Here is a 26,022-nt window from a genome sequence, read left to right as displayed (position 1 = left end):
CAAAGTATCCGCCTGTAATGCAGGAGATGCAGGGAATGTGGGCTCAATCCCTGGGTCAGAAAGATCCCCTGGAGGAGAGTATGGTAACCCACTCCAGTAGTCTTGCCTGGAGAATCCCACGGACAGAGGAGCCTGACAGGCTACAGTCCATGGGATCACAGAGTCGGACACGTCTGAGCGACTGAGCACGAGGCTCAGAGACAGGGTGCAACTTGCCCAGGTTTACCCAGCAAGCTGCAGGTGAAGGTGGGGTTTCAGCCAGGTCTGCTGACCCAGAGCCCTACTCTGACTGCCCGGCCCACCAGCCTTTATGCACCAGTTCCCAGGTGTGGCCGCACACAGACACATGGGGAACTTGTGAAAAACACAGCTTCCAGAGCGTCACTGAGCATGCAGACTAGAAAGCCTTGGGGTGGAATCTGCATCTTTCACAAGCTCCCCAGGTGGTTCTCATTCAGGGATCCTTGGAGGAACACCTGGCAGCAAGGGTAGGTTGAGACAGAGACATCGGCTGCTCTTCTCTCCTGTGGTGGAGAAAGCAGGAAGGGCCGCCACAGCCAGAGGCTGGAAGCAGGAAGCTTTCAGGAACTGCCCTGGGGTATATGCTCCTCAGTTCCTGTTGAATGCCAACTGGTTGCTGGCCAAACAATCAGACAGAAAGTATTGGGGCTGCTGGTTGTTCCCCAGGACGTGTCAGGTTCCTCAAAAGACCGTGGTTCTAGACACAAGCCCTGAGCTGGAGCTGCATGCCGGGGGCTGGTCTGCTTGGAGCCATTCACACTCCAGCCTGAGCCCAGACTCACGCAGGAGTGCTCAGATCAGCCCACAGATATTTACAGAGTTCCTGCTGCGAGCCAAGTCCTGGGTACAGCAGTGAGCAAAATTAAAAGTCCCTGCCCTCATGAAGCTTAGGTTCTAGTGGAGGGAGATAAGTAAAAATTAAAAAATATGAAAATTATTTATGTTAATTGATGAAAAGTATTTCAGAGAAAAAAGAAGGACTGGTGGCTGATTCATGTCAATGTATGACAAAACCCACTGAAATGTTGTGAAGTAATTAGCCTCCAACTAATAAAAATAAATGAAAAAAAAAAAAGAAGGACTGGGAATTTAGGGAGGAGAGAGGCTATGATTTTAAATGGAGTGGTCCATGAAGGCCTTACCTTGAAGGGGAGCTTGAGCAAAGATCTAAAGGAAGTGAGGGAAAGAACAATGCAGCTGTCTGGGGAAGAGGTGCCCAAGCAGAGGGAACAGTAGGTGCAAAGGCCCTGAGGTGGGGACGTGCCTGCTGTCTGAAGAGGGAGGAACAGTGAGGAGGCTGGTGTGCCCAGGATGCCATGAGCAGAAGGAGTGGGCAGGTCATGCAAGGCCCACAGGCCATGGAAAGGACCCTGGGTTTTGCTCTGTCTGCGACAGGAGCCATTACAGGGTTTTGAGCAGAGGAGACATGAGGTTTGATGTAGGTTTTAAGATGCCTCTTAAGATGCCTCTGGCTGCTTCATAGAGAACAGACCGTGAGAATGGCAGAAGTGTGGGGAGACCTGCCATAACTCAGGAGAAAGAAGGTGGTAGCTTGGCTGCCACATGAGACTCAGCCTTGGACCAGGAACTGGATGGGTTAATGTCAGGGATTTCTTTTGGGCTGGGATCAGAGGTCTGTCTGGAGAGACTATTAAAGAGTCATGCTTGGCCTGGGCTGCTATGAGGGCCTGTCTCAATACCAGTGTCCTTTTGTAAGAAACTGGGCACGTGGCTATGATCAGGAGGCACATGCAAGCATTTTCAGACCCACCCCTGCATCCCACCAGGGCCTGGTCGGTCTGAATAACCATCGACCCCCTCCCACTTCACCCAGATGCCCCCACAACAACCTGACCTTCATCTCCGTGGTCCCTGCTCTGGGCCTGCCTGTCCCTCAACACCCCTGCACTAACTACCCCCCCACACTGTTCCAGCCTCCGCCTTCCCCACCCAGCCCACACAGCTTGGCAGGACAGTGCTGGGCTTCCCAAGAGCCAAATGGTTTGTGGAGAACAGGAGACAGCAGATGTTCCTGGGCTCTTTCCCTTCAGTTTCCTGCCAGAGCAGCAGAACCACACTGGACTCTTCCACAACCACTGACCTCAGCCCATTGCCCGACACAGCACGAGACAGCCTCGGCCCTCAGCCAGGCCTAACCCAGGAAAGGGACCAGGGAGTGGCCGCCGAGGCCTTGGCTCCAAATGGGGCCCCTTCTTGACCTAGAAAATTCAACGCCAGCTCAAAAACAATTCTGCCTAATGCCACCACTGCTGGAACCCAGCAGATCTCTGAACCCACAGCCCTGCTGGGCTCACTGGGCCAAAGCCAGAAAGGGTCATAGAAGTTCAGTCTCCTCCCACATTATAGATGAAGATATTGACGTTCAGAATGGTTATACAGCAGCCAGAGGTCCAAATAAGAGAGGCCTTGTGAGTTCTTCTCGTCCAAACTCCCTGTACATTCAGGGTTACTGAAGCCCCAGGCAGTTACCAGGCCTGCAGCTTCTGCTCTAGTGCATAGGTCCTCACCCCACCAGATTTGGGGTCCACAGAGCCTGCTCTATGGCCCTCTAAGCACTGGCATTAGAAGCTCAAATTGCAGACCCATGGTCTACTTGTATTTCTGAAAGGGAGGGTCCAGACCATGGTGAGGGCAGATCCCCAAAAGTCCTGGCGGGGGCTGGATGGCCCTCAGGTTGAAAATGCCCAAAAGATTCACTTTTGGCAGTAGGGGAAGGAGGCTTCCTACCCACCCAGACCTCAGCCTAAGAGATTATAAAGACATCCTTTTCCTCAGGCATCCAACCCTCACTCCTATCCTCCCTGATGAGCAAGTGGGGATCCATTACACCCATTTCATAGATGGGGGAAATCAAGGCTCAGCAAAGGACACTTGCTGAGGGTCATCCTGCCTGGTAGTGGTATCAATCTGGGCTCAGGTTTTCTGACCTCCAGCCTGGGCTCTTTCCCCCAACTCTGGGGGCAGCAGGAACTAGACAAGAGATGGGGTTCTGGCTACATAGTTACTCCTCTCTGCATAGTTGCACCTCTAGCAAGACTGCCAGTGAAGACCCAGGACCTGTTACAGCCTCCTGGACCCAAGAGAGGGGCTAGTGGGCTCAGGAACCTACTGACCAACTTCTATCTGGGGAAGTTGCTCAAAGCACACAATTTACTGCGGAGAAAATGGCTCTGCCAAAGAACCAAATGTTTGAAATCACACTGTGTGGTCCAGGAACCAGAAAGTCCCATCTACTGGCCAGAGGGTGATAATGGGAATGTCCTCCTTGGAGCCCAACTTGGTGATCTCAGCCTCATTTAACATGCACATGCCCTTTGACTCCTGAATCCCTCTTCCAGGGGGTGATCCCACAGAAAACTGCCCAGAGAGGTAGCTGTTTCAGATAGCACAAAAGTAAGGACAATGTACATGTCTGTGAGTCAGGACTGGTTAAGAGATGGTACATCCATGGAGAGGATCATTAGGCAGTCATTAAGAAGAAATTATAAAGCTCTGTATGTGCCAATATGGAGCAATTTCTAAAAACATTATGTTTTTAAAAAGGCAAAATGGTGTGAATAGTATGTTACTATTTTCATATAAAAATGGAATATACACACACACACACATATTTGTGCACCCATAGAGTTCTTTCTGAAAGAATATACAGGAAGCCAGTATCAGGCTGCCTGGAGAAGGGACTGAAGCCTGGGGAGCCACAGGGAGGAGGGAGTCTTCGGGGTATTTGCATTTTTAGCCCCTGAAGATGTGAATTTGTATTTTTAATGACAATCAGGCGCCCTGGGCTCCAGTCCCAGCTCTGGGCCAGAACTCCCCACTGCTGAGAGCAGCCCTCCTTTCCCCTCGTGTTATCACCTGTGCCACCCTGGGGGCCCAGGAGGGAGGGAGCAGGGAGGTGCGTGACAGCGGTGGGGCAGGGAGGGGGCCCAGGATGAATGATTTACAGGCCTTTGGGACACTGGGCCTAAGAGGGAAGTCCGGACTCCTGTAACAGGTGTCTGATGGGGGCCAGGCCACTCCCAGTCACCTAATGAATAACCCTCTGGGCCAGATGCCAGGGCACGTAGGTGGGAGAGAGGGTGGGAGTCCCCCCACCAGCTCTTAGGGGTGAAGCATGGGAGGAGAAGAACCTTGGATAACTCTCCAAATGAGTCTTTCTCTCTGCTCTGGTTGTAGGATGCTAGGAACGGTCCATCCATATGCATCAGGCTGCCATAGAAGTTAGCAAGCTCCCCACCCCTAAAGCATGCACAGCAGAGGCCCTGGGAAGCTCCAGGCTAAATGTCCTGACTCCTGACCAGCAGCCTCAAATGCCCGAGGAGCCTTTTAAAAGCACAGATTCTGGCCCAGAAGTTCAGGCTCAGGGGGACTAAAATTGGGCTCAGGGATTTGATACTTGAAAAGCTCTTCAGGTGACCATGACATGTGGTTGTTTGAGCAGGCAGACCTCTGGGGCTTGCTGTCCGGCTTCTCACTGGCTGGGTGATCTAGGACAGTCACCTTACCTTTCTGAGCCTCGTGTTCTGTATCTAGAAAATGGCAATAATTATTCTAATAACAGCCAATATGTCCATGTGTCAAGAACTCTGTATACATCTCTCAACAACCTGTGAAGCTGTGTAGGTGTTAGCCCCAGTTTACAGACACGAACACTGAGGCCCAGCAAGGTCTGCACACCTGCAGGGGGGACCTGGAGACAGACCCAGGTCTGTCTAAGCACTAGAACCAATCACCCAGTGTAAGGTCTCCCATAATTAACTCTCACCCGAGTATATAGGGGGTCACTTGAGATGGATGAATGAATGATGCCTAGCATATACCGAACACATAGTAGGCATGCAGGGAAAGGTAGATCCTAATGATTTCCATGGTGGGATAACCATATGGCAGGGATGCTGGGAAATGGATCTAAGCAATGGATTGTATGTTGGATGAGACCATTTATTTATAAGGTCTCTTCCAACTTGGAAACATGAAGCTCCCAATGTTTGTTGATGCTCTGATTATATTTGTTATTATTGCTGAAAGAATTCTAAGACTGATTTCCCTGTCTGAGAGTCTAGAAACAAAGTCTGCCCAGCTGGAGGGTGCGAGCAGGAGCCTGGCAGTCTGCAGTGGGGCCTCCTCATCCAGCCTGGGCCAGGCAGGGACAGAGTTCAGCCTCTGCCCCCAGGGCGGAGTTGGTGGCTCCCAGAAAATCAAGTGGCCTCTGGGTCAGCACTTCCTTTGACCTCTTCCTGCTGAGTCTGTGGCCCTGAGGGATGACACTGCCAGCTCTGGCCCTCAGAGCTTGGAACACAAATCCGTGACCCCTCTCTGTGTGGTCCAACCCCACTGGCTTTACGTCAAAATCCCCCGCACCCAACAGACACACACAGGCTCAGAGAAATGCACACAGGCAGGCGTGGATGCTTGTTAAAAATCCACATTCACAAGCTCTCAGGCCTGTTGCATCCTGGTCTCTCTGCCATCTTTAACAAGCTTACCAGAGGGGGTTCTGAATCACCAGCTGGAGTCAGCAGGTCCCGGTGTGGCCGTAAATCAGTCCCCTCTCCCCTCTGGGCCTGTTTCTCCTATGCAGCTGCAGAGGTTGGGTGTCAGCTCCCAGGGCCCTGTAGATTCTGAACTTCTCTGTAGCTCTGGGCCCATCCTTACGGACCTGGGCCCAGGTCTGCATCCTTAGCTAATGGACTTAACAAGTGGTTGAACTTCTTTGGGCTTCCCTTCCCCCTGGGGAGCAAAATGGATGTGAAAGCAGTTTGCAAAGGGCAAAGAGCTATGGAGAAGACAAGCTGAACTGAGCTATTTGTAGAAGCGGATGTTGGAGGGATCCCTTGGGAGAAGGAGGAATGCTGCCTGATGGGGGCCCGCAGGGCAAAGAACATTGCCTGGGGGTGGGGCAGTCTGGTTGGGCCACCAGCTGGACATGTGATGTTCAGCTTGGACCCATTTCCCCATGTGCATGACCAGTGGGTGGACTTCTGCTGCCCAGTTCTATGATGGATGGATATCCTCCCTGGGCCATGAGGCACTCTCTATTGGGCCCATGATTAGTCCTTGTTTTGGCTGGTTTGCCAGTCCTAGCTGCTCTAGCACAATTCCTCATTCACTCCTGCTCATTCCTGGAGCAAGAGTGAGGCTAGCATGGGTGTGGGGGTGAGATGAGAGGATGGCCAGACCAGCCACACTCAGGGCCCCTGCAGGTTTAGGCAAGTTTCTCCACCCATGTCACCCTCCTTCCTAGGCAATAAGTTCAGTCAGCACCGCCCCCTCCTCCTCCCAGGCTGCCTCTGCATCTTCCCCTCACCCGGCTTCTTCAAGGAGGTCCCCAGTCTGACTTGGCTATGGGAGGCAGTGAAGAGGACAGAAAGTTCATAGTCAAATAGACCTGATGGTTCTAACCCAGCCCGGCTGTGGGCTAGCAGTGGGAACCCAGGTAAGCCTCTGAACATTTCTGAATCCCATTACTCATCTGTGAAACGAGGACAGGAATACTTCCTTCAGACATGGAATCTGTGGAGAGTAGATGTGATCATGTATTTAACAAGGTATTATTTAACAAGATATTAATAAAAGCTATCTGTGACAATGGAGAAAAAGAAAGAAGGGAAGGGAGGAGGGGGGATACGAGGGAAAGGAGGAGGAACAGAAGGAATAAGATGATGATGCAGAGACAAAAAGATGATGACTGCAGAGACAAAAGAGGCAAGAGAATCCTCAGTGGAGAATAAGGGGCACATCAGGAATGGATTACCGTTCTAGGAACTCTGGAGAGGAATTTTCCTGCACTGTCCCATATGACAGCTACTAGCCATATGTGGCTACCTAAATTGAAATTAATTAAATAGAATTAAAAATTCAGTTTTTTAGTCATGCTAGCCACATAGCAATTGCTCAGTGGACACGTGTAGCTCATGGCTAGCACACTGGACAGTATAGATACAGAGCCATCATTACAGGAAGTTCTATTGGACAACACAGCTAGACCAAACTCCCAGCAAAGTCCAGATGCCCACACCCTCATAGCATATACCTAACCCGACTGCTTGGACTATCTGCAAAGCAGCCTGTCCTTGCGTTCATCACACAGTTATATTCTTCCTAGGATTTTCCACAAGGGGCACCAGAAATAGGGGGCACTTTTGGCCTAGAACAGCCCTTCTGGGAGTTACAAGCAGCAACTGCATCCCTCTGTCTTCTGGGCTGAACAACCTTCAGCCTCTCAACTGTCTCCTGGTGGAGTTTCCAGGCCTCTGCCCTACCCTGGCCATCCTTCTCTGGTCTGGAGGTGAGGTCCCTGCCTAATCGTCTACAGGTGTGGGTCCCGAAGAATCACATCTGGGGCAGAGGTGCAGGGAGGGAGGGGCTGTGGACCCCAGCCCATTTCATGCTCACTGAGGGACCTTAGCAAATCCCTACCCCTTGGTTCCTGGCTCCCTACATGTTCCATGATGGTAGAGACCATGCATCTTGCTCATTTGGTTCTGCAACTGTGCCAGACACACACAGTGAGTACTTGATGAATCCTTGTTAAACTTAACAGAGACTCACTGCTTCCTGGCCTTCTCCTCACAGTAAATGGCCCCTCTCCTCCAGACACTCAGGCCAAAAGCCTAGGTGGCAATTTCCCTACTCCCCACATCCCATCCATCAGCTGGTTGGCTTAACCTCCAAAGGACATCCTTCTGTCTAACTCCACTGTTCACACAGCCTTAGTCACAGCCACTACTCTAATAGAGAAATGTGTTGTTCTAGGGTCAAAAATACTTGCATTTGAAAAATAGTGAGCACTCAATAGATGGTAGTGCATATTATTATTACTATGGGAAGTGCTTGGTACTTATTTATTAAATGGTTCATTCCCACTTTCAAGGGTGGGGGGTAGATTAAAAACAAACCAGCATAAGAAATAGTTACAAACTGTGATTAGTGTGAAGGAAAGGAAGCATGGAGCTCAGAGCATAACCTCACACCTCTTACAGTTATGATTAAGATGTGGGGGTGGGGTGGCAGGGGGCAGAGAGCCTACTTTATTTAGCTTGAGGAAAGTGTCCTGGAGGAGGTGACATCTAAGCCAAGATCTGATGGTTGAGAAGGAGGTCTCTATGCCACCAATGAGGAAGAATATCCCAGGAAAACAGAAGAGCATGTGCAAAGGCCCTAAAGCAGAGAGAGTAGCAACAGAGGGCCAGACCCCCGAGGGACCCCGTGTGCCTTGCCCTGGCAGGAATCCCCAGCACCCAGTAGAACAGAAGAAAGACTCGGAGACTAGCACTGCCTCCTGCCTCATGAATGAATGAGAGAGGCGAGAGAGGAGGCTGAAAAGGCCAGCAGGGTTTTGAGCCCCAGAGTGAGGGGCTTGGGTTTGACTCTGAGAGCTGTGGGAAGACATCGGAGCCTGGAGGGTCAGTCTTGGCTTCCACTGACACCTGTTTCCTCTCTCTGTTGATGCTGAGGGGTCTTTGTGGTGCACCCCTATAAGGCTGAGGGGCAAGTATGGCAGGGGAAGGGCTTAGCCTCTTAACCTGGTGATGGACCTGACTCTAGACATATATGTTGTTTCCAGGTCCCAAGAATTCTGGGACAGAAACTTGAGGGGCATCTCATTAAGATAATTCCCACCAATAAGAGAGGCTTGCAGCTAATAAAGCTGTTTTGGTCCTTCAGAACAATTCCCCAAGCTCTTGGCAGCAATATCTGCAAAGTGGGGGGGAAACACCCAACCAAAAAAAGCCTTCTGCCACCTTCTAACTGGGTCATTCCCCCCTTCCCAGCTACATCTGAGAGACGAGGTGTCGAATGGAGCTTCTGCCTGGAGAACAGGTTTTAAACAGCCTGCTGTGCCCATCCTCCCCCTTCAGCCTCTTACAGCTCATCACTGCCTGGCCTCCTTTTCCCCACCTGGACTGGAATGCACATGGGGAGAGGGGCTTGGGCTCCCATTCTGAGTGTGTTGCTTCATCTGATAGATGGTCGTCAGGCTGTTAGAGTCTAGGTTTGAACCCTGGGCAGCAGCAAACCTGGCTGTGTGAGCTTTGGCAAGTCACTTTACCCTCTCCAAGCCTCATTAACTCTATCTGTAAAAATGAAGCTAATAATAGATCCTCACACCTCTTACAGTTATTATGAGACTTAAATGAGATCACCCATGTGGAGTTTTTGACACAATGCCTGGCACGTGGTAGAGAATCAGCTGATATCACAGTTATTAGCTTTATCATGAGCTCCTACTATGTGCAAGGCACGAGGAGGAGGATGAGACTGACTAGGACTGTTCCTTGAGGGGATAACACATGGTAGATGGCAGATATCAACAAGACAGTCAGTGATAAATGTTCAAACAAGGATCTGATACAGTGCTGGGAGGGGAGGGAACCAAGGAGGGCTTCCTAGAGGAGGTGGCCTTGGAGAAGCAGCATTTGACCTGGTAAAGATAGAGGAGGACAGTTCAGGTCAAGGAACCCACACTAGAGAGGCAGGGAATATGAGGTATGTGCTCTCATGCACCTGCTAATTGACAGGTAGAGATCAATAGTCACAGGCACTAGTACACTCAGTACCTACTGTATGCCAGGCTCAGGGCTGTGATTTACAGGAACCATTGCTTCAAGGTGTAATCCTGTTATCATCTTGATATCACAGTGGAAGAAACTGAGGCTTAGAGAAATGATCCACATCAATTTGACTGCAGCTAATGCAGCTTCTAACAGAAATACAATTCCAGGCTTGAGGCTCTGAAGCTGGACTCTTAACCGTCCCAGGTAAGCATTTCTGTATCTCAACAAACTAATGGGAAAGTGGCTTCAAGAGTGGGTTGGGGCTGGTTCTCAAGAGGACTCTGAAATGGGGCTGAGTTTTCATTACAGCAATTGAATGGTATAAAACGAAAGGGCAATTCCATGGCAGTGGGGAGCCATGGGATGCTCTTGAGCAGGGGATGAGCTTTGAGAAGGTAAATCCAGTAGTGGTTTAGAACAGTGCCCGCCCTCCCCCAACTTTTTGGCACCAGGGACTGATTTTATGGAAGACTATTTTTCCAAGTGTGGGTATGGGGGATAGTTCAGGTGGTAATGTGAACAATGGGGAATGGCAGATGAAGCTTTGCTTGCTCACCCACTGCTCACCTCCTGCTGTGCCACCCATTCCTAACAGGTCACACACCAGTACCAGGGGGTTGTAGACCCCTGGTTTAGAGGACATCGAGGGCAGTAGGGGGGCTTCCCAGGTGGCTCAGTGGTAAAGCATCTGCCTGCCAATGTAGGAGACACTGGAGATGCAGGTTTGATCCATGGGTCAGGAAGATCCCCTGGAGGAGGAAATGGCAACCTCTTCCAATATGTTTGCCTGGAAAATCCCACTGACAGGGGAGCCTAGTGGGCTATAACCCATGGAATTGCAAAGAGTTGGACACAACTTAGCGACTAAACAGCAGCAGCAGCAGCAGCAGGGTATTGGGGAGAGGCTGAAGGTGAGAGTCCAGGTTGGTGGCTGTGGCAATGAGCCAAGGGAGAAGGCCTGGAACGTAGTGGGGGAAGGAGGGTTCATCCCCTCCATGGGCCTCAGTTTCTCTGTCTGATAGCTAAAGAGGCTGGACCAAGATCCAAACCCTGCTACAAGTCTTATCATCTGAGTGAACATTTCCCTACTTGTATGGGACTTCAGCCACACCAATGGGCCATTAACCTGTGAAAAACTATTTATTGATACTGCTTCAGAGACTGAACCTTTGACAGAGGATGATTTATAACATTCCTAAAGAAAACATTTACAGACACAAAAGGGGAAGACAAGAATAGAGTCACTTGCAGTCATTTACCATCCTGGCCTCAGTCAAGTGACAGTCATCACTCAGAACTGGTTAATATTTTGTTTATGGACAACATAATAGCCTCTCCCGCACCTTCCTGAGCTTTGCTGCCTTCTCCTTAGGTAAAACTGGCATCTTAGTCCCAGTCTCAGCTCCGCCAATTCCCCGGGTAAGAACAGAGTACTGCCCATCCATGGAATCGGGAGAAAGGGGCAACCAGGCTTCCACCACTGGCATGAGCGGCTTAGCTGGACAGTTGTGGGTCCCATCTCCAGATCTAGATCTCATCTCTCCTCTGTTCTCCCAGAGCTGTCTTACTGTCCTTCAGACACTTGCCCCGTTCATTCACTCAACAGAAAATATTGAGCACCTACTAGATGCCACACGTGGAGCTGGGTGCCTGGAGTACAGTGAAGTGAAAGTCGCTCAGTCATGTCTGACTCTTTGCGACCCCATGAACTATACAGTTCCTGGAATTCTCCAGGCCAGAATACTGGAGTGGGTAGCCTTTCCCTTCTCCAGCAGATCTTCCTGGCCCAGGAATCGAACTGGGGTCTCCTGCATTGCAGGCGGATTCTTTACCAACAGAGCTATCAGGAAAACACAGTCATAGGTAAAATAAACATGGTTCTGGACTTCATGGGAGTTTACCTTGGTGGGTTGGTGTGGGAATAGACACCACACAAACACACAAATAAGTAAGTTAATGTTCTGAAGGAAACAAGGCAAAGATTATCAACGGGTATGTGGGGGAGGCACCGACTTCAGAACATCATGGAGAACCTCTCTGAGGAGGTGGCCATTAAGCTAAGTAAGACCTGAAAGACGAGACAGCTTGAGTTTTCCTGGAAGAGGGAATACAGCAAATGTATAAGACTTGCCTGTAGAAGCACATATAGCTTTGTAGACCTCAGGAAGGAGTGTAAATTTTGCCTTAAATATGATGGGAAGCCATCAGAAAATTTTTAACTGACTCATCCAACATATACCCCAGCCCAGCCTCCACCTGTGTGAAACCAGAACATTCCCTTACAATCTCCAGGCTTCAGTTTCCCATCTGTATATCTGGTCTCTAACTGTCCAGTCAGATATTCTAGAGTGCTAGAAGCACAGAAGGCAAGGAAGGGGCAGGAAGGATACCATCAGATCGGGGACCAGCAGCACTGGGCGGGGGGCGGGTGTGGGGATGGCCTGCACTGACCTACCCTCTGCTGTTCCAGACAACAGTGTTACCCAGGAAACACCCCTGGAGACCCCACATCTTCATTCCCCAGAGGGACAAGCTGAGGCCAAAGAGGAAAGGGGCTTGGCCCTCTCTCAGGGAGGGTCTGTAACCTCAACCCAGTTCTGCCCTCGCCTCAAGAGCACCGGTCAGATTCAGATGCCACCTGAGTGGACAGGCAGCTTCCAGCTTCCTAATGGCAGAATGGTTCTTGCCTGGCTCCAGGGGTGGCCACTTTCCTTGGGAACCCCCAAACCTCCCTTGGCCCACCCTTCTACTTTCTGGGAGTGAGAGTGAAAGAATGTTTGCCTTTGGGCAATGTTACTCCTAGGCCTCCAATGTGCCCAGGGCAACAGTTTCCGGTGACTTTTGAGACCCGAGCCGAACTGGGTTTGGCAGCTCCAATGCCCAGAGAGCTGGGATTTGCCTGACATCACACAGCCTGGAAGCTCCTCAGGGCTCCTGCCAGTCCTCTGACCGCCACAGGCCCCTGGAGAACCTCCCCATCCATCTCCATGGTCGGCTGATGAGCAGGAAGTAGCAACTGGAATAAAGGAGCAGGACAAGTGGACTTTCTTCTTCAGAGAAGAGACATAGAACCACAGGACCCCAAGTGTCTGTGGCCCCAGACACTTTCTCTCATATAATCTAAGGTAAAATTATCAACTGAGGTTTATGGATAAAGCTTCTAGGGGCCGTTGGAACCCCTGAAATTGTCTGCCCAGTTAGAAAACACTTTTTCTTTTTTCCTAGAGAGAATATTTATGCTTTCCACCACATTTTTCAAAGGAGTCCTTTTGTAACTCAAACAAATGTACAAGACCCTTCTCGCTCATGTCACAGCTGGTAAAACTGAGACTTAGAAAAGATGGCTGATTTAAGGGACTCTTTTGAGAGGATTAGAGCACAGGCTTGGTCACATCCCAGCCCCACCATGTACTGGTTACAAAAGTATAACTATATATGCCCTACTTTGTCATCTCTCTATGCCATAGTTTCTTCATCTTGAAAAGGGGGATGATAATAGTCACCATGATAAAGTTAGAAGGATGAAAAGATCTTAGGTCAGCGCCTGCTCTGTTAGTAGGTGCTCTGTAAGAATTAGCTGTTGTTTAGCCACAGAGATAAGTGGCACAGCGGCAGCAGAAACCTCAGTCCTCTGAGGCCTCTGGAGGCAGATAGGAGGTTCTGCGTCCCAGGGACTCTCAAGGAGGTGGTACAGTTGCAGTCAGACCTGTAGCTGCTGATCACCCCCTCCGCAGCATCTGCCCCAGGATGAGCTGTCCGTGTGAGGGGACATGGGGGTGAAGAGAGAGAGGGTGGAGAGGTGGGGAAGGCCCAGGCTCACTCCCAGCTGGGGGAAGGGGAGGAGGGGCTGGACATCAAAGGGTGGGCAGGCCAACTTCCCGCCCCTAAGGCCAGGTGGCCTTTGTCAGGACAGGCCAAACACAGTCAGGACAATGGGGTATCATGTTCACTTTCCGGCCGACAGGAGTCACTGCCGAGCCAAGGCCCAGCCTGTTACATGACAAAGGGGGGACCTATAAAGAGGTCAGGCCACCCCCTATTAAAGCTGAGCCTTTGTCCTGCCCTCTCCCCTGCCTTTGAAGAGGGTGGATCCGAGAGGCCTGCCTGGGGGCAGGAGGTTCACAGGCTCAGGAGCCAAACAGTAGCCACCTTCCCAACTGCTGCTGCTGTCCCCTCCCCCAGGGTCAAGAGTTCAGGAAGAGCCCTGGATGGTAAGGTGGGGACCCTCAACCACCACCGATGTAACCAAAGAAGGCTCTTTTTAAGCCCAAAGGATATGACCCGCCAATCTCTTCATTATATGGATAGGGAACTGAGACCTGGTAAGGAAAGTGACTTGTGTGTGTACACATATAGTGCATGTCCCCTGGGGGCTTGCAGCTTGGAGGCTGGGATAGGGGTGCAAGGAACAGATGACCACCTGGACCAGTGCTGCCAAAAGTTTACGCAGGGATAAAGGTCTGGGGACCTGTGTTTAGTTCCTACAGGGCGTATTTCTTCATTGCTTGGGTCTCAGTTTCCCTACGTATAGGGAAAGACAGGTTGTGCTTTCCAATGCTCTGGCTGGCCGGGATTCAGAAGGGGGAAAGTGAGAGAACAGCCTCCAGGGAGAGTGGTCGGGGGCCACATTCTGGAACCCAAGCAGGGCCACGGCAGAGGTCAGACAGCACCTGCTGGCGCCCAGGGGAACCATTCGGAGGCCCAGAGCGAGAGAGGGATCCTTACCGCTGCCACCGCCGCCTCCAGCCGCCACACTGCGCCGCATCCACTCGTAGGGTGTCCGCCTTTGTGCTCCGGGTGAGGAAGGTGTGCCTGGGCCGCCGAGGGGCTGCGCCAGGAGACCCGGGCCAGGCCCCGGGGGCGTGGGCACCGCGCCAAAGTCCGGAGGGGGCCCGAATGCCAGCGGGGCCGGGCTGGCGGTGGGAGCCGTGGGGCCCGGGCCGTAGGTAGCAGCCCATTCGTCCTTGGGCGCAGAGAAGGGCGCACTCCAGGCTGCAGGGGGGACGGGGCCCGGCTCCACGTGAGAGTAGCCGGTGAAATCAGGGTACTGCGGGGGTCCAGGGGGCGGGGGCGGAGGGCCGTAGGCTTGCGGCCCCAGGCTGAGACTAGCGGGCCTGGCGGGGCCGGGGTACACGGGGGAATCCTTGTCCAGCACATAGCCCACGTACATGGTGGCCGCGAGGCCGCCCGCGCATGCTGGGCCCTGGAGCCGCCGCAGCCGGCTGCCCCGACGAGCGACTGCACACCTGAACGCCCAGCCCCGCTGCCGCCCGCCCCACCCAGGCCTTTTATAGCTCTGGGCCGCCGGCCGCCCCAGCCGCGGCGGGTTTGCATTTCAAAGCGGGGGGAGCCTCCAGGCCGCGAATCAAAGGGGAAAACCCGTCGGGGGCGGGGGGTTCAAAAGGAGACAAATTGCCGCCCCAAGCGGGAGGTGGACTCTGGGGCCAGAGAGGGTGGGGGCGCGGAGGGCGCATCCCGGCGAGCTTCGAGGCATCACTAGGTATGGGAGCCTCTGCAAGGCCCCGGCCTAGCGGCCTTGGGGCCTAGTCCTCCCCGCGGCTTGTTCTCGCTGCCGCCACACCGACCTCTCCGCAACCCCCTTTTACAGGTGAAGAAAAGGGATCTGAGTGGTGGTAGTGGGGGGACTGCAGGTTAGCGTCACACAGCCGCACCGGGCCTGTGGCGCAGTCGGTAGGGACCAGTTTAAGGTGAAAGGAAGGAACCGCTGACTTCAAACAGGGTTCTCGTCTTTAAGGTAGCGGGTCCTTAATCTTTTTGGGGGGGAGGAGGGGTCACGACCCCTCTTAGTCTCTCCTGAAAGCTGTGGATGTTTTTCCCCTGGGGGAAATGCACATATGCACATACAAGAGTCTGTAAACAATTGGGGAGTTCACCTGAGTTGGCGCTGCAGAGGAAGTTCTCACAGAAGTCGGGTAGGAGCATTCTTTTAGAGATATTCTAGGGAACCTTTCACAATTCTGTTGACAACCCCCCCCCTCCTCCCCACCCCTACCTTCATCTTAATGAGAAGTTTCCAATACACACAAAAGTAGAATTGTAGAGTGAATCACTATAGACCCGTCATGAGCTTCAACCATTATCAAGATTCTGCCACACTTATTTAACTGACTCGCCTCCCTTTTCTTGCTAAAGTATTTTAAAACAAATTTCCAACATCGTGTCATTTTATCCCTACATACTGCAGCATGCATCTCTAAAACAAATGGACATTTTCTTACATAATATGCTATTATCAAACCTAAGAAAATTTAACGCAAATTTCGGTGTATTATCTAATACCCATTCACATTCAGAGTATTTCAATTGATTTTAAAAAATGTCTTTTTAATAGTTGGTTTATCCTAAAGCCCTAATCCATTTATTATTATAGCTGGGGACCTCTTGGATTTTAAATGTTTCATGCATCACCCCCTCCCCCCTCCATCCTACCCAATTAAAGACTGTCAAACATTTCAGAGCTATGATGTGTGGTGGGGGCGGTGAGGGTAAAGAGTTGAGAGGCCATTAGTGAACTGAGAGTGGGGAGCGAAACTGAGGGTTTGGGGGAAGGATTCATGAAGAACAGGGCTCTGGATCAGAAGGCCTGTAAAAAACCCCTTATGGGGTTTGATCCTCCAGTGTTTCCTGGGAGCCCCCTAAATGTGCAGGGACATGTGGCCCCAAAGGTGGAATCAGAGTCTTATCTAGTCAGCTTGTCCCTCCCTTGAGTTGCCACACTAGCCAGGGCAGGTCAGCATCATTTCAGGACTAGACAGATATGTCAGGATGAGGATACAGTTCACAGGGCCCAATGCAAAATAATGTGAGATCCCTTGTTCAAAACTCATTTAAAATTTTAAGATGGTAGCCGCAGAGTGCACAGCCAAGCACGGCACCCTTCTAAACACTGGGCCCTGAGTGACTGCACCGGTGTCTCGGCCATGAGGCTGATCTTGGTCAGCATCTTGTCCTTCTGGGACTCTGATGGATACCATAACCGAGTGAGGGACAGTGAGCCCAGGATGCCCTTTCGTGCTTGGAGGAGCTCTTTTCATTGTACAGGGGGAAGCACCAACATCCAGAAAGGAAAGGGGTTGTGCCCAAGTCTATGTAGCAAAATGAATGCTGTTCATGGAAGAGAGGAAAGAGGGCTTCCTGGTTTGTGGCTGACATGGATGAGCTCCCTACAGCTTCAGCAGGGAAGGTCAGGAAGTGGACGTGTTGGGGATGGTTTGCTCAGAAGCCATCTGAACCCAGGACCCAATCTTTCAAGGGGTTGGTGAGCAACTGGGAAGTACACAGAGAAGGGAGAAGAGACCCCAGAGGACTGGGCTCTGTTCTCTGAGCTGGTGTAACCAGCACTGCTTAGACTGGACTGCAGGAAGAAAAGACCTGGAGGGTGGCTCGAAAATCTGAGTTTGAGGAAGGAAACAGGGCAGACCTAAGACCTGAGAGAGAAAGCTGCAGGTGCAGACAGATTTCAACTCCTCCATAATAAAGTGCTCTCTAAGGGGCCGTCTGTCATGAAAGGACAGTTGTGAGAGAGTGAGTTTACCATCACAGAAGGTACGCAAGTGATTGCTGGAGGTCCCCAGTCAGGGATGCTGCTTACAGGATGCCTATCCTGGGAGGTGAGGACGTTGGTGCCCTCTAGGTGCCCTCTGATTCCAAGAATATGTTACCTCAGAGCTAGATGGAAGGCTTAAAGTTTGGGAGTAGGTATAGGAATTCATTTGTTCGTGTATTCCTATGTTTGGTGGTAGTTAGTTGCTAAGTTGTATCCAACTCTTGCGACCCCGTGGACTGTAGCCTGCCAGGCTTCTCTGTCCATATGATTTCCCAAGCAAGAATACTGGGGTGGATTGCCATTTCCTTCTCCAGGGGATCTTCCCTATCCAGGGATTGAACCTGGGTCTCCTGTATTGCAGGCAATCTCCTGCATTGCAGGCAGTTCATATGTTTGGAAAATGTGTATTAACACTCCTCCTTTATGCTGACATTGTGTTAGGTACTAGGTGAGGCTCTGTCCTTGGGGTGCTTACAGAATGGGAAGGGGGAGAAGCAGGTATGAATCAAATGATCACAAATAAGGGTAAAATTACATTTTGGAGAGGGCCTGGAATCCAGAGAGTTCTCCCAAGGGAAGGAGACTTGGCAGTCTTGCAAGAGGATGTGACATATGAGTCAGGGCCCTGGCGAGCAGGGAAGGGCACTGTGGTCAGAGGGACAGTGTGAGCAGAGAGGCTGACGCTGGGGACACGTGGTCTTCCAGAACTGAAAGAATGATTTGGAGTTCATTGATGGTGGCGGGGGCACAAGACAGGGGCAAGAGATGAGTGTGGGGAGAGACAGAGCAAGGCTTGGCAGAACAAGCTTGATGAGGGATGGGGGGGTGGGGATGTTATCAAGGGTTTTGCTTGGTGGGAAGGGGGCTATGGCTGGTGTGTGGAGAATGAGCCAGAGGAGAGGCGGGAAGCCCAAGAGCTACAGGGAAGCTGGGCAGGGGTCCAGGAGTGATGAAGTGTTCAGGACTTGGGTGGTGGCTGAGGGAGGGGGGACTTTCCAGGCAAAGCAGGGACTATTTCGCTAGCCAGGGAGAGAGCAGAGTCAGGGAGGCCTGAGGCCTGGGGTTGGGGGTGCGTGGGGATGGGGGGAGGGCTCCATGGCCCCCTCATTGCCATCCTCTCCCAGGGTGGAGGCAGGGGGTGCCTACCTCTCCACAGACATCTCCTGGAGAGGCCTCTACCCATCTTTTTGTCACCCCATCTTGGGCCTGTTCTTTCCTGAGCCCTGGGTACTGGTGGGACAAGCTGGCCTCATTTGCTGAATGAGGAAAGGAAGCAGAAAACATGGAGAGGCTAGGTGTCTGGCCAGAGCTACACATGGCTGGGCACAGAAGCTGGGTGCCTTTCTTGCTGCCCAGCCCAAATACCCGAGGGCTTCCCAGGCTGCCCGGCTGATCCTCCAACTCACTCCTTTTACAGATAGAGAAACTGAGGCCCAGAAGCCTGAAGAAAGCAGGGATTTTTTTTCCAGGTTCCCTCAGCAAGTCAGCACTGTACTGGAATCAGACCCAGGTCTTCTGATGCCCAGCTCAGCACCCTTTCACTTAATCTTTCTGAGGTTGCAGTGTTTACTCTTTCACCTGTGCTGAAATAATAATAACAATAGCATCATTATTTGTTGAGCATTAATAAATAATGCATAATAAATATAAATAGGTAAATAATCGGTAAATGACAATATAAAGCATCATTATTTATGGAGTGCCAGGCATCATACCAAGTTGTTTGCGTGTATTAATCTCATTTCATCCTCACACAACCCAGTAAGGTAAGGTCATTGTTATCCCCAATTTGATTTGCAGATGAAGCAGCTAGAGCTCAGAGAAGTGAAGTTACCTGCCTGAGCCCACACAGCAGGTCAGGGGCTTGTCTGGAAGTTTCTCTTTCCTCTCCAGCTGAGCTGCCTGGAAGGATAGTGAGTCTGTATGTGCCTCTCCTTCCCACCCAGGGTTTTGCCTAAACAAATACCTAGTTCTTCTTCCTCTTCTGGCTTCCTCATGCAAAAGAGCCTCAGCTATCCCCCACCCTCACCCCTCTGTGGACCCCTCAATCAGAGACCTAAACTACCCGTCATGTTGCATGTTAAGAGGACACTATAACCTTGTTTAAAACTTTCAAGCTGGGCACCTGAAATCACAGGTCTTCCCCCTGCCTTGGCCTCTGACTCACATGTGACCTTGAACCCCTGCCTCCCTGGGCCTCAGTGTCCCCAAGGTACCCACTGGGGGCTGGCTGCTTTGGACAGCCATCTAGCATGTGGCACTGAGACCCTGTGTAGCAGGAGAGCCCCCACCCCCAGGTCGCAGCCTCTTCCTCTGTGACAGCCCCTTATCTCTGGGAGCGGCTGTTTACTGGGCCCCTCTTCCCTCTGGAAGTCCTCCCTCTGGGCTGCTCTCACACACCCAACCAGGGCCTTCTGGGGTGGGGTGCAGAGACAATGGCCTCATAAAGATCTTGGTGATAACTTGGTTTTTAAATCAGGTTTATGGCCCTGAAAGAGAAGAGGTTCTGGGCCCAGCTTCCTGTTGGAAGTGATTTGCCTAAAGAGAAACTGGTGGGCACCAGGGCCAGCAGAAGGCTTACCTAGATTGCTCCCCAGTCCCAGCCCAGCCTCAACCTCACTCTGTGACCTTGGGCAAGGAACTCTCCCTCTCGGAGCTGTTCCTGAGGTGGAGGTGGGGATGGCGACCTCTGCCCACCTCCAGGGGACAGGTGTGAGGCTCATGGGTGTGTGCTGGGGCTCCTGGGAGCCCCTCCCCACCTGTCTCCCCTCTCATCCTGGTCCCCTCCACCTCCTGCCCCCTCCAGAGGCTGGGGGTGCCACCTGCTGGCTCTGCGAGGAACTACTCAAAGGCTCACTGGAGGCTCAGTCTCCACCTTGACACAGGATGTGCTGATTCCCCTCCTCGTGCAGAAACAAGAGGCGTAGGGGAGGGAGGCAGTCTCCAGCACACAGCTTCTTAGGGAGCAGAGGGGACACTCGAGCCAGAGGTCCAGGGGCGGAATGTGCTCATCCGAAGGAGCACTGTGTTGACCCGTTGTTCAGAGGAGATACAGTGGCCGGGAAAGGAAGGTCACTCTGTGAGTCAGAGGTCAAGCACGGACTAGGGCTGAGAAGTTCCAACTCCCAGTTGGAACATCCTCCAGTCTCTGGGATGGACAGAGTCAGGGTGGGGACAGTCAGCTCATAGTCGACTACCATAGCCTCCCCACTAGCCCCCTGCCTCGCCTCACCTCTTGCCCCTGTTAGCCCATCCTCCTCAATGTACCACCATAATCCCATCGATCTCCTATTTAAAATCCTGCACTGGCCCCTGCTGACCCTCAGGACAAAGGCCAAACTTTACTACCTCTCCAACTTTATACCCCACTATGTCCCCTCTCTGTGCCTCAACCACGCTTTTCTTCCTGTTCGCACACACCAGGCTCTTTCTGGCCTCCCAGCTTTTGCACATGCTGTTTCTTCTGTCTAGAACACTGTTCCTGCCCCTGCATTGTATGTAGCCCTTTAACCTCAGATGTCAGTTGAAATATGTCTTCCCCAGAGAAGTCTTAGCCTACCTAAACAAGAACCCCTATATCCAGCCTGTTATTCTCTGTTTCTTTCATCATTTTTTTTCTTTTTTTGGTGTGGCATGTGAGATCCTTGACATTAGTTCCTTGACCAGGGATCAAACCTGTGCCCCCTGCAGTGGAAGCACAGAGTCTTAACAACTGGACTGCTAGGGAAGTCCTTGTCATAATTTTTATATTATTAACCTGTGGTTTCCTTAGTGTTTGTTTATGAGCTCTATGAAGGTAGGGCTCAGTGTAGGTGTTCCACTAACTTGCATCGTTTGAGAGAAACAGAGAACCTGAGAGTCAGAGGTCCCACTCCAGACCTGCTGTGTGCCCTTAAGAGGATTCTAGCCTTCTCTGGGCCTCAGTAGACCCAGTGAGAGGGAGGTATGTGGCCTCTGTGGGCCCTCTTGGTCTGATGATCTGTGAGCCATCTGTGTACCAGAAGGACACACCCTTGTTCCCAGGGGCCCTAAGACCAAGGCCAGCTGGAGGCTGGGGAGAGGCTGAGATGGGCAAGGTCTTGAAGCCCTTATCTCCAGGGACCCTGTCAAGCCTTGGTGGTGACAGCCTGGCCCAGCAAGAGCAGTTCTAGGAATCTAGGGTGGGAATGTGGCCTGAAGTCCCCACTGGCCCCTCTGCCCCACCAGATAGCCACTATGCGGAGTGTCCAGGAGGGGGAGGGGCAGTGTCCTCTGTGTGCCTCTTTTGGTTCCCTCGCTTTTAGGTACAAGGACCTACCTGCTCAGGGTGTGCAGGATGGAAAGACACTGCACTGGGAGTCAGAAGTCCTGCCTTCCCGGCCCCTTCTGTCTCTGCTGACCTCAGGCAAGCCCCTCCACTCTCTGGGCCTCAGTGTCTGTGCCTGTCCGATGGAGGCCCTCTTAGGGCTCTTCAGGCCCTGACATCCAAGATGACTGTGCCAATGTGTGGGACATGCATGCTGCGACCTCACCCCAGGCCTGGGGAGCCTGGAGGAGGGGCAGTGCTGGGAGCGTGGGAGAGCCAGATGTGGTGGCTGCTGGCGCTGCCTGATTGAGTGCTGAACCGGCCTACTGGGAATTCTCCCACTCAGGCGCCCTTTCTGGCCCCCCCTCCCTCACCCTACGGAGAGCTTCGGCTTCCGGCTCTAAGGAGCGTGGGTGGAGGCTGAGGAGGGGGGTCAGTTCAGCCTGATTCCCTCCTTTAGAGAAGAACATGGTCCTGAGAGTCTAGACCAGAACCTGGGTGCCTGTCCTGGACTCACATCATAGTCACTCTCCATCCCTGGGCCTCAGACATCCTGGCTGTCAAATCAGCGGTTGCACGGGCTTCCCTCCAGCCCTGGTGGTGGACTTCTGGGACAGCAGCTCCTGGTGACAACAGAGAATCAGGTATCTTTTGTGGAGCTTTCTCACTCTGCCCTAGTCCTTGAACAAAATGCCTTTGGTGCATCACTTACTCAGGCCTCTCAACAACCCCATTTTACAGCTCAAAACACTGATGCTCTTTGAGCTCAATTCATGTAATGTGTCCACAGTCACATGGCTAGGACGTGGCAGAGTTGGATTGGAACTACCCATATTAGATCCTTGGTTCTTAATCCTTGAGCATGACACTGTGCAGTGGGAAGGGGATATACTGAACCCCAAGGCCTGCAGCTCCTCTTTCCCTCTGCACTCTCTACCTCAGGCAGGGCTCCCCACACCTCATGCTCTGCCCACTCACCCTCACCCTAGCCTCTCCCAAGACAGGATGGTCAGAGGACCATAGCATCTGGACAGGTGGGAGACTGCTTGTGGCTCGTCCTGTCCACAGCGGGGCTGGGGGCCATGCTGATCACCCCAGTGTGATGGCACTGCTCTGCCTACTGCTCACCCCTTCAGAGTACACAGGGGAAACTGAGGCCCAGGAGTTTAAATGACTTGCCCAAGATCCTGTAGCTTCGAACTGCTAAAGCTGGGATTTGAACCAAGCTCCGTCTCCATCTCTGAAACCTGCCCTGTCAATCATGACCCTTCTTCCTCAACTGTCCAGCCCTCGGTGAGTGCCCTGTGGTGTTCCGTGTGATTCTGCATCCCCCAACCCCATCTCAGCTGTGAGGAGGCGTAACAGCCCTGGTGCCTGCCAAGGGTTAATGGTGGTAGGGGCTAAGTGATTCCAGATGGGCCAGCCGGACGGCCGGGCTGGCCGGAAACCGGCGGCCGCCAGCTTCCCAGGGGAGCCACCAGCAGCCGCCCCCTCCCCTCTATGCTGCATCTCTGGCCCCCAGCTGTCCCCTTGCCCTGGGGCCCACCCGCCTCCTCTCCCTAGCTAGAGTCCAGATCTAAGAAACTTATAGGTAGAGCATCCCAAGGGCCCTCCAGCACAGTGAGCCCATGCCTGCTATGAACAGATGGGAAAACTGAGGCTCAGAGAGGACAAGGTACCTATCCAAGGCCACACAAGAAGTGCATAGCTGGGTCTTGTGACTCCCAGACTATCTGGTTTGGTATTAGGATTTGAAATGCCTCCTTGTTCTCCCCCACCAGCCCCACTGACCTGGTCCTAGCAGCTGGACCATGGTTTCAGAGGTGAATGGCCAAGGCAGATGCTAGGAGGGGAGTTGCAAAGACTGATGAAATCTTTGGACAGGAAGGCCTGACCCTGTGGTCTTTGGAGTCCCTGGACTTCCCCTATGACTCCCTTGCCACTGAGCTGGACCAGGCGCCCTCCCTTGGGAGACTCGCATAGCCCCCGCCCCAGCATGTGCACCTAGTCTGAAGAACCCTTCTCCCGCTGTGTGGTCTAACCCAAATGTTCTCTTGGGCAGTCCCCACTGGGACAAGACCAAGAAATGAGCACAAGATTGGTGACCATGGTTGGCATGAAATCCTAACCTCCTTCCCCCATGAACAGACACCTGGGTTGAGGTGTTGGAGGAAAAAGGGTGTAGAAAGAGGGCAGGATGGACGGAACTCTGGGCAGAGTCAGGTAGGGCTCCACCTGGGACACCTCTCTTTCCCTCTCTGGGACTCCGTTTCCCCATGTGTTACAGTAGTAGGGATAGGGTGACACAACCCAACTCTCATTAAAAATGATGCCCTTGGTCAGGAATCTGTGATTGGAGACTTGTTCTGATCTGAGGAAATGAGGGTTGAAGAAATGAAAGGATGGGACTTCCCTGGAGGTCCAATGGTTAAGACTCTATGCTTCCACTGCAGAGCACGTGGGTTCAATCCCTGGTCGGGAAATTTCTGCATGCCATGGGATTGCAGGCAGGAAAAAAAAAAGGAGAGGGTGAGAGGTTCAGGGGCTCCCAGAGAAGCCTTGGCAGACCTTGGTGCAGAGGTTGGAAATGGAACACAACAGTACTGGAAGACAAATGAGAGTTGGGGAAGGGATAACAAGGAAGAGGGTAGGACAGGAGGGCCAGTCGACACTGCGGTGTGGGTCTTCCGTTGAGGTCAGAGCACCTGAGTCTGTTCTGGTATGTACAGACCTGATCCTGCCTTAGCTCTGCTGTAGCTCTGTGAGCTTGTGAAGCTCATCTGACTCCTCTGGGCTTCAGTTTCTTGTCTATACAACAAGGAAATAATCCTTTCCTGGTCCTCTGGGGATTTTGAGATGATAGAGGAAGATGTCTGAAAATCTGAAGTTTGCTGGGTGACCTTGGGAATGTCTCTTTCCCTTTCTGTGCTAATTCACCCATGGACCTTGATTTCTTCTTATGAGAAGTGATTGATAACCTCAGAAGGGCTTTTTCTCTCTTCTAAGTCACCTTTTTTCAGAAGCCCTTTCTGATTCCCTCAAGCCTCAGGGAGTGCCCCCCTTTCCGGGCACTGTATCTCCCACTAGCTGGGTACCCTGAAGTCAGAGACTGTAACTTACCACTGTAACCCCCAAACCTGGCACAGTGTCTGGCACATAGTAGGTGCTCAGCAAGCTTGTTTAATGAATGAGTGTCGACTGAGTCACCAGATGGGTTATCAGAGCTCCCTCTGCAGATGGGAAAGCAGAGGCCCAGAGAGGGGACCCACCCCCGGGTGCCACAGCCAGGGGAGGCTACCACCCGAGACAGGCATCAGGCTAGTGGGCCAGGCCACTCTTTAATAAAAGTGACTCAGCGGCTGGCTGGCGTGGGCTGTGGAATTTCTAAACATCCCCTCACATCCTGAGTGAGCAGGCTACGGGAGGGAGCAAGCAGAGGGAAACGAGGAAGAAAAACAAGAAACTTGGGGGAAAAGAAAGAGGGAGGGGGAAACTAAAATTGAAAACAGACACACGCGTCCACCCTCCCCGCCCCCAGCCCCCCTTCTCCCAGCTGAGCCAATCAGAGGCTTCTCTGCAGCCTTTCCCCCAAAGTAGGGGGGTGGGGGCAGGGAAGCCCACAGTGGTGTGAGCTCCTGGGGCCGCCAGCGGCCCGCAGTCCCTGCCCGCCCTGTCTGGAGCCAGAGAGAAGGAGGGACTGGGAGGAGAGAGCCGGGGCCCCTCTGACCAGCGCCACAGGCGCTGAGCGACCCAGGCAGCCAGACCCAGGGCGGCCCCTCCTGGCAGTCCTTCTCCTCCACAGGGATGCTTTGGGAGTGAGGCCACTCCTCACCCTGTAGTCCTTCACTCCCTCCATTCTCCTGAGGCTCTGGGAGCCTACAACGCTCCTCACTGTCCTCCCGCTCTGCCACTGCCCCACTTCAGGTCCAGCAGAGTCCCTCTGATGACAGGGGAGAGTAGGCAGTGAGGAGGTCTTCCTGGAGGGGGTGACAGCCCAGAGCCCAGGACTCTGCCCACACTTCAGAAGGCATCAGCAGCAAGGTAAGCGCTGGGAAGAGGAGGGAACCCCAGACTCTTGTCCTGTCCCCTTGTCCCAGACTGCGCCTTCTTGGGTAGGTCAAAAAATGGAAAATATTTTTAACAAAACCAGATGGGAGGAGGCTCTGAGATTGTGGGCGACATCTGGGCTGGAGGAACCAGCTCTCTCCTGCTCAGGCTGCTTCTGGGGTGGGTGCCCCTTGCCCTCATCAAACAAATCCCAGGGGTTTCTGGCAGTGAGGGGGGGAGGAGAGGCTTCCAAAGCAAAGCACTGCCTGTGGGGGGCCGCGAGGAGAGCTGGAAGGAGTATGAGAGGGGAATTGGGAGATGGATCCGGGGATGTATCCATGTATCCGGCCAGATACATAGAAAGGGAATCTAGCAGGGGGCTGGGGACCTCAGACGCACAGCCTCTGTCCCTGGGCCCAAGCCTTGTCCCTAAGAATCTGTCTGGCTCTAGGCCAGTCGGCCGCCAGGCAACCTCTCGGGATTTAAATGGATTTGCAAATTTTCCGGATTCCTAAGATGTCCTT

At 52.6% G+C, this 26,022-nt stretch overlaps 2 protein-coding genes and 1 long non-coding RNA gene across 4 annotated transcripts in view; 2 read left to right on the top strand and 1 right to left on the bottom strand.

Moving 5' to 3' along the window:
* CDX1 (caudal type homeobox 1) overlaps positions 1-26,022 on the bottom strand; it is a 29,429-nt gene that overhangs the window by 2,186 nt on the left and 1,221 nt on the right. Inside the window, exon 2 of the mRNA XM_043913279.1 lies at positions 14,325-14,862. Coding sequence (XP_043769214.1) covers positions 14,325-14,769 — 445 coding nt within the window. The 5' untranslated portion in view covers positions 14,770-14,862. The remainder of the gene's footprint in view (positions 1-14,324; positions 14,863-26,022) is intronic.
* Positions 9,719-22,740, top strand: LOC122700403. The gene is made up of 3 exons (XR_006342766.1): positions 9,719-9,803; positions 21,912-22,095; positions 22,588-22,740. It is a non-coding gene; the product is annotated as an uncharacterized LOC122700403 (long non-coding RNA).
* The window catches only part of PDGFRB (platelet derived growth factor receptor beta), a 37,347-nt gene continuing 36,390 nt past the window's right edge, over positions 25,066-26,022 (top strand). For both annotated transcript variants that reach the window (XM_043913275.1, XM_043913274.1), the window contains exon 1: positions 25,066-25,492. The gene's annotated coding sequence lies outside the window, so the exon portion shown is untranslated. The remainder of the gene's footprint in view (positions 25,493-26,022) is intronic.

This window comes from Cervus elaphus, chromosome 9 (genome assembly GCF_910594005.1).
Source record: "Cervus elaphus chromosome 9, mCerEla1.1, whole genome shotgun sequence".
Classification (NCBI taxonomy): domain Eukaryota; kingdom Metazoa; phylum Chordata; class Mammalia; order Artiodactyla; family Cervidae; genus Cervus; species Cervus elaphus.
This window is presented reverse-complemented; position numbering and strand designations above follow the sequence as displayed.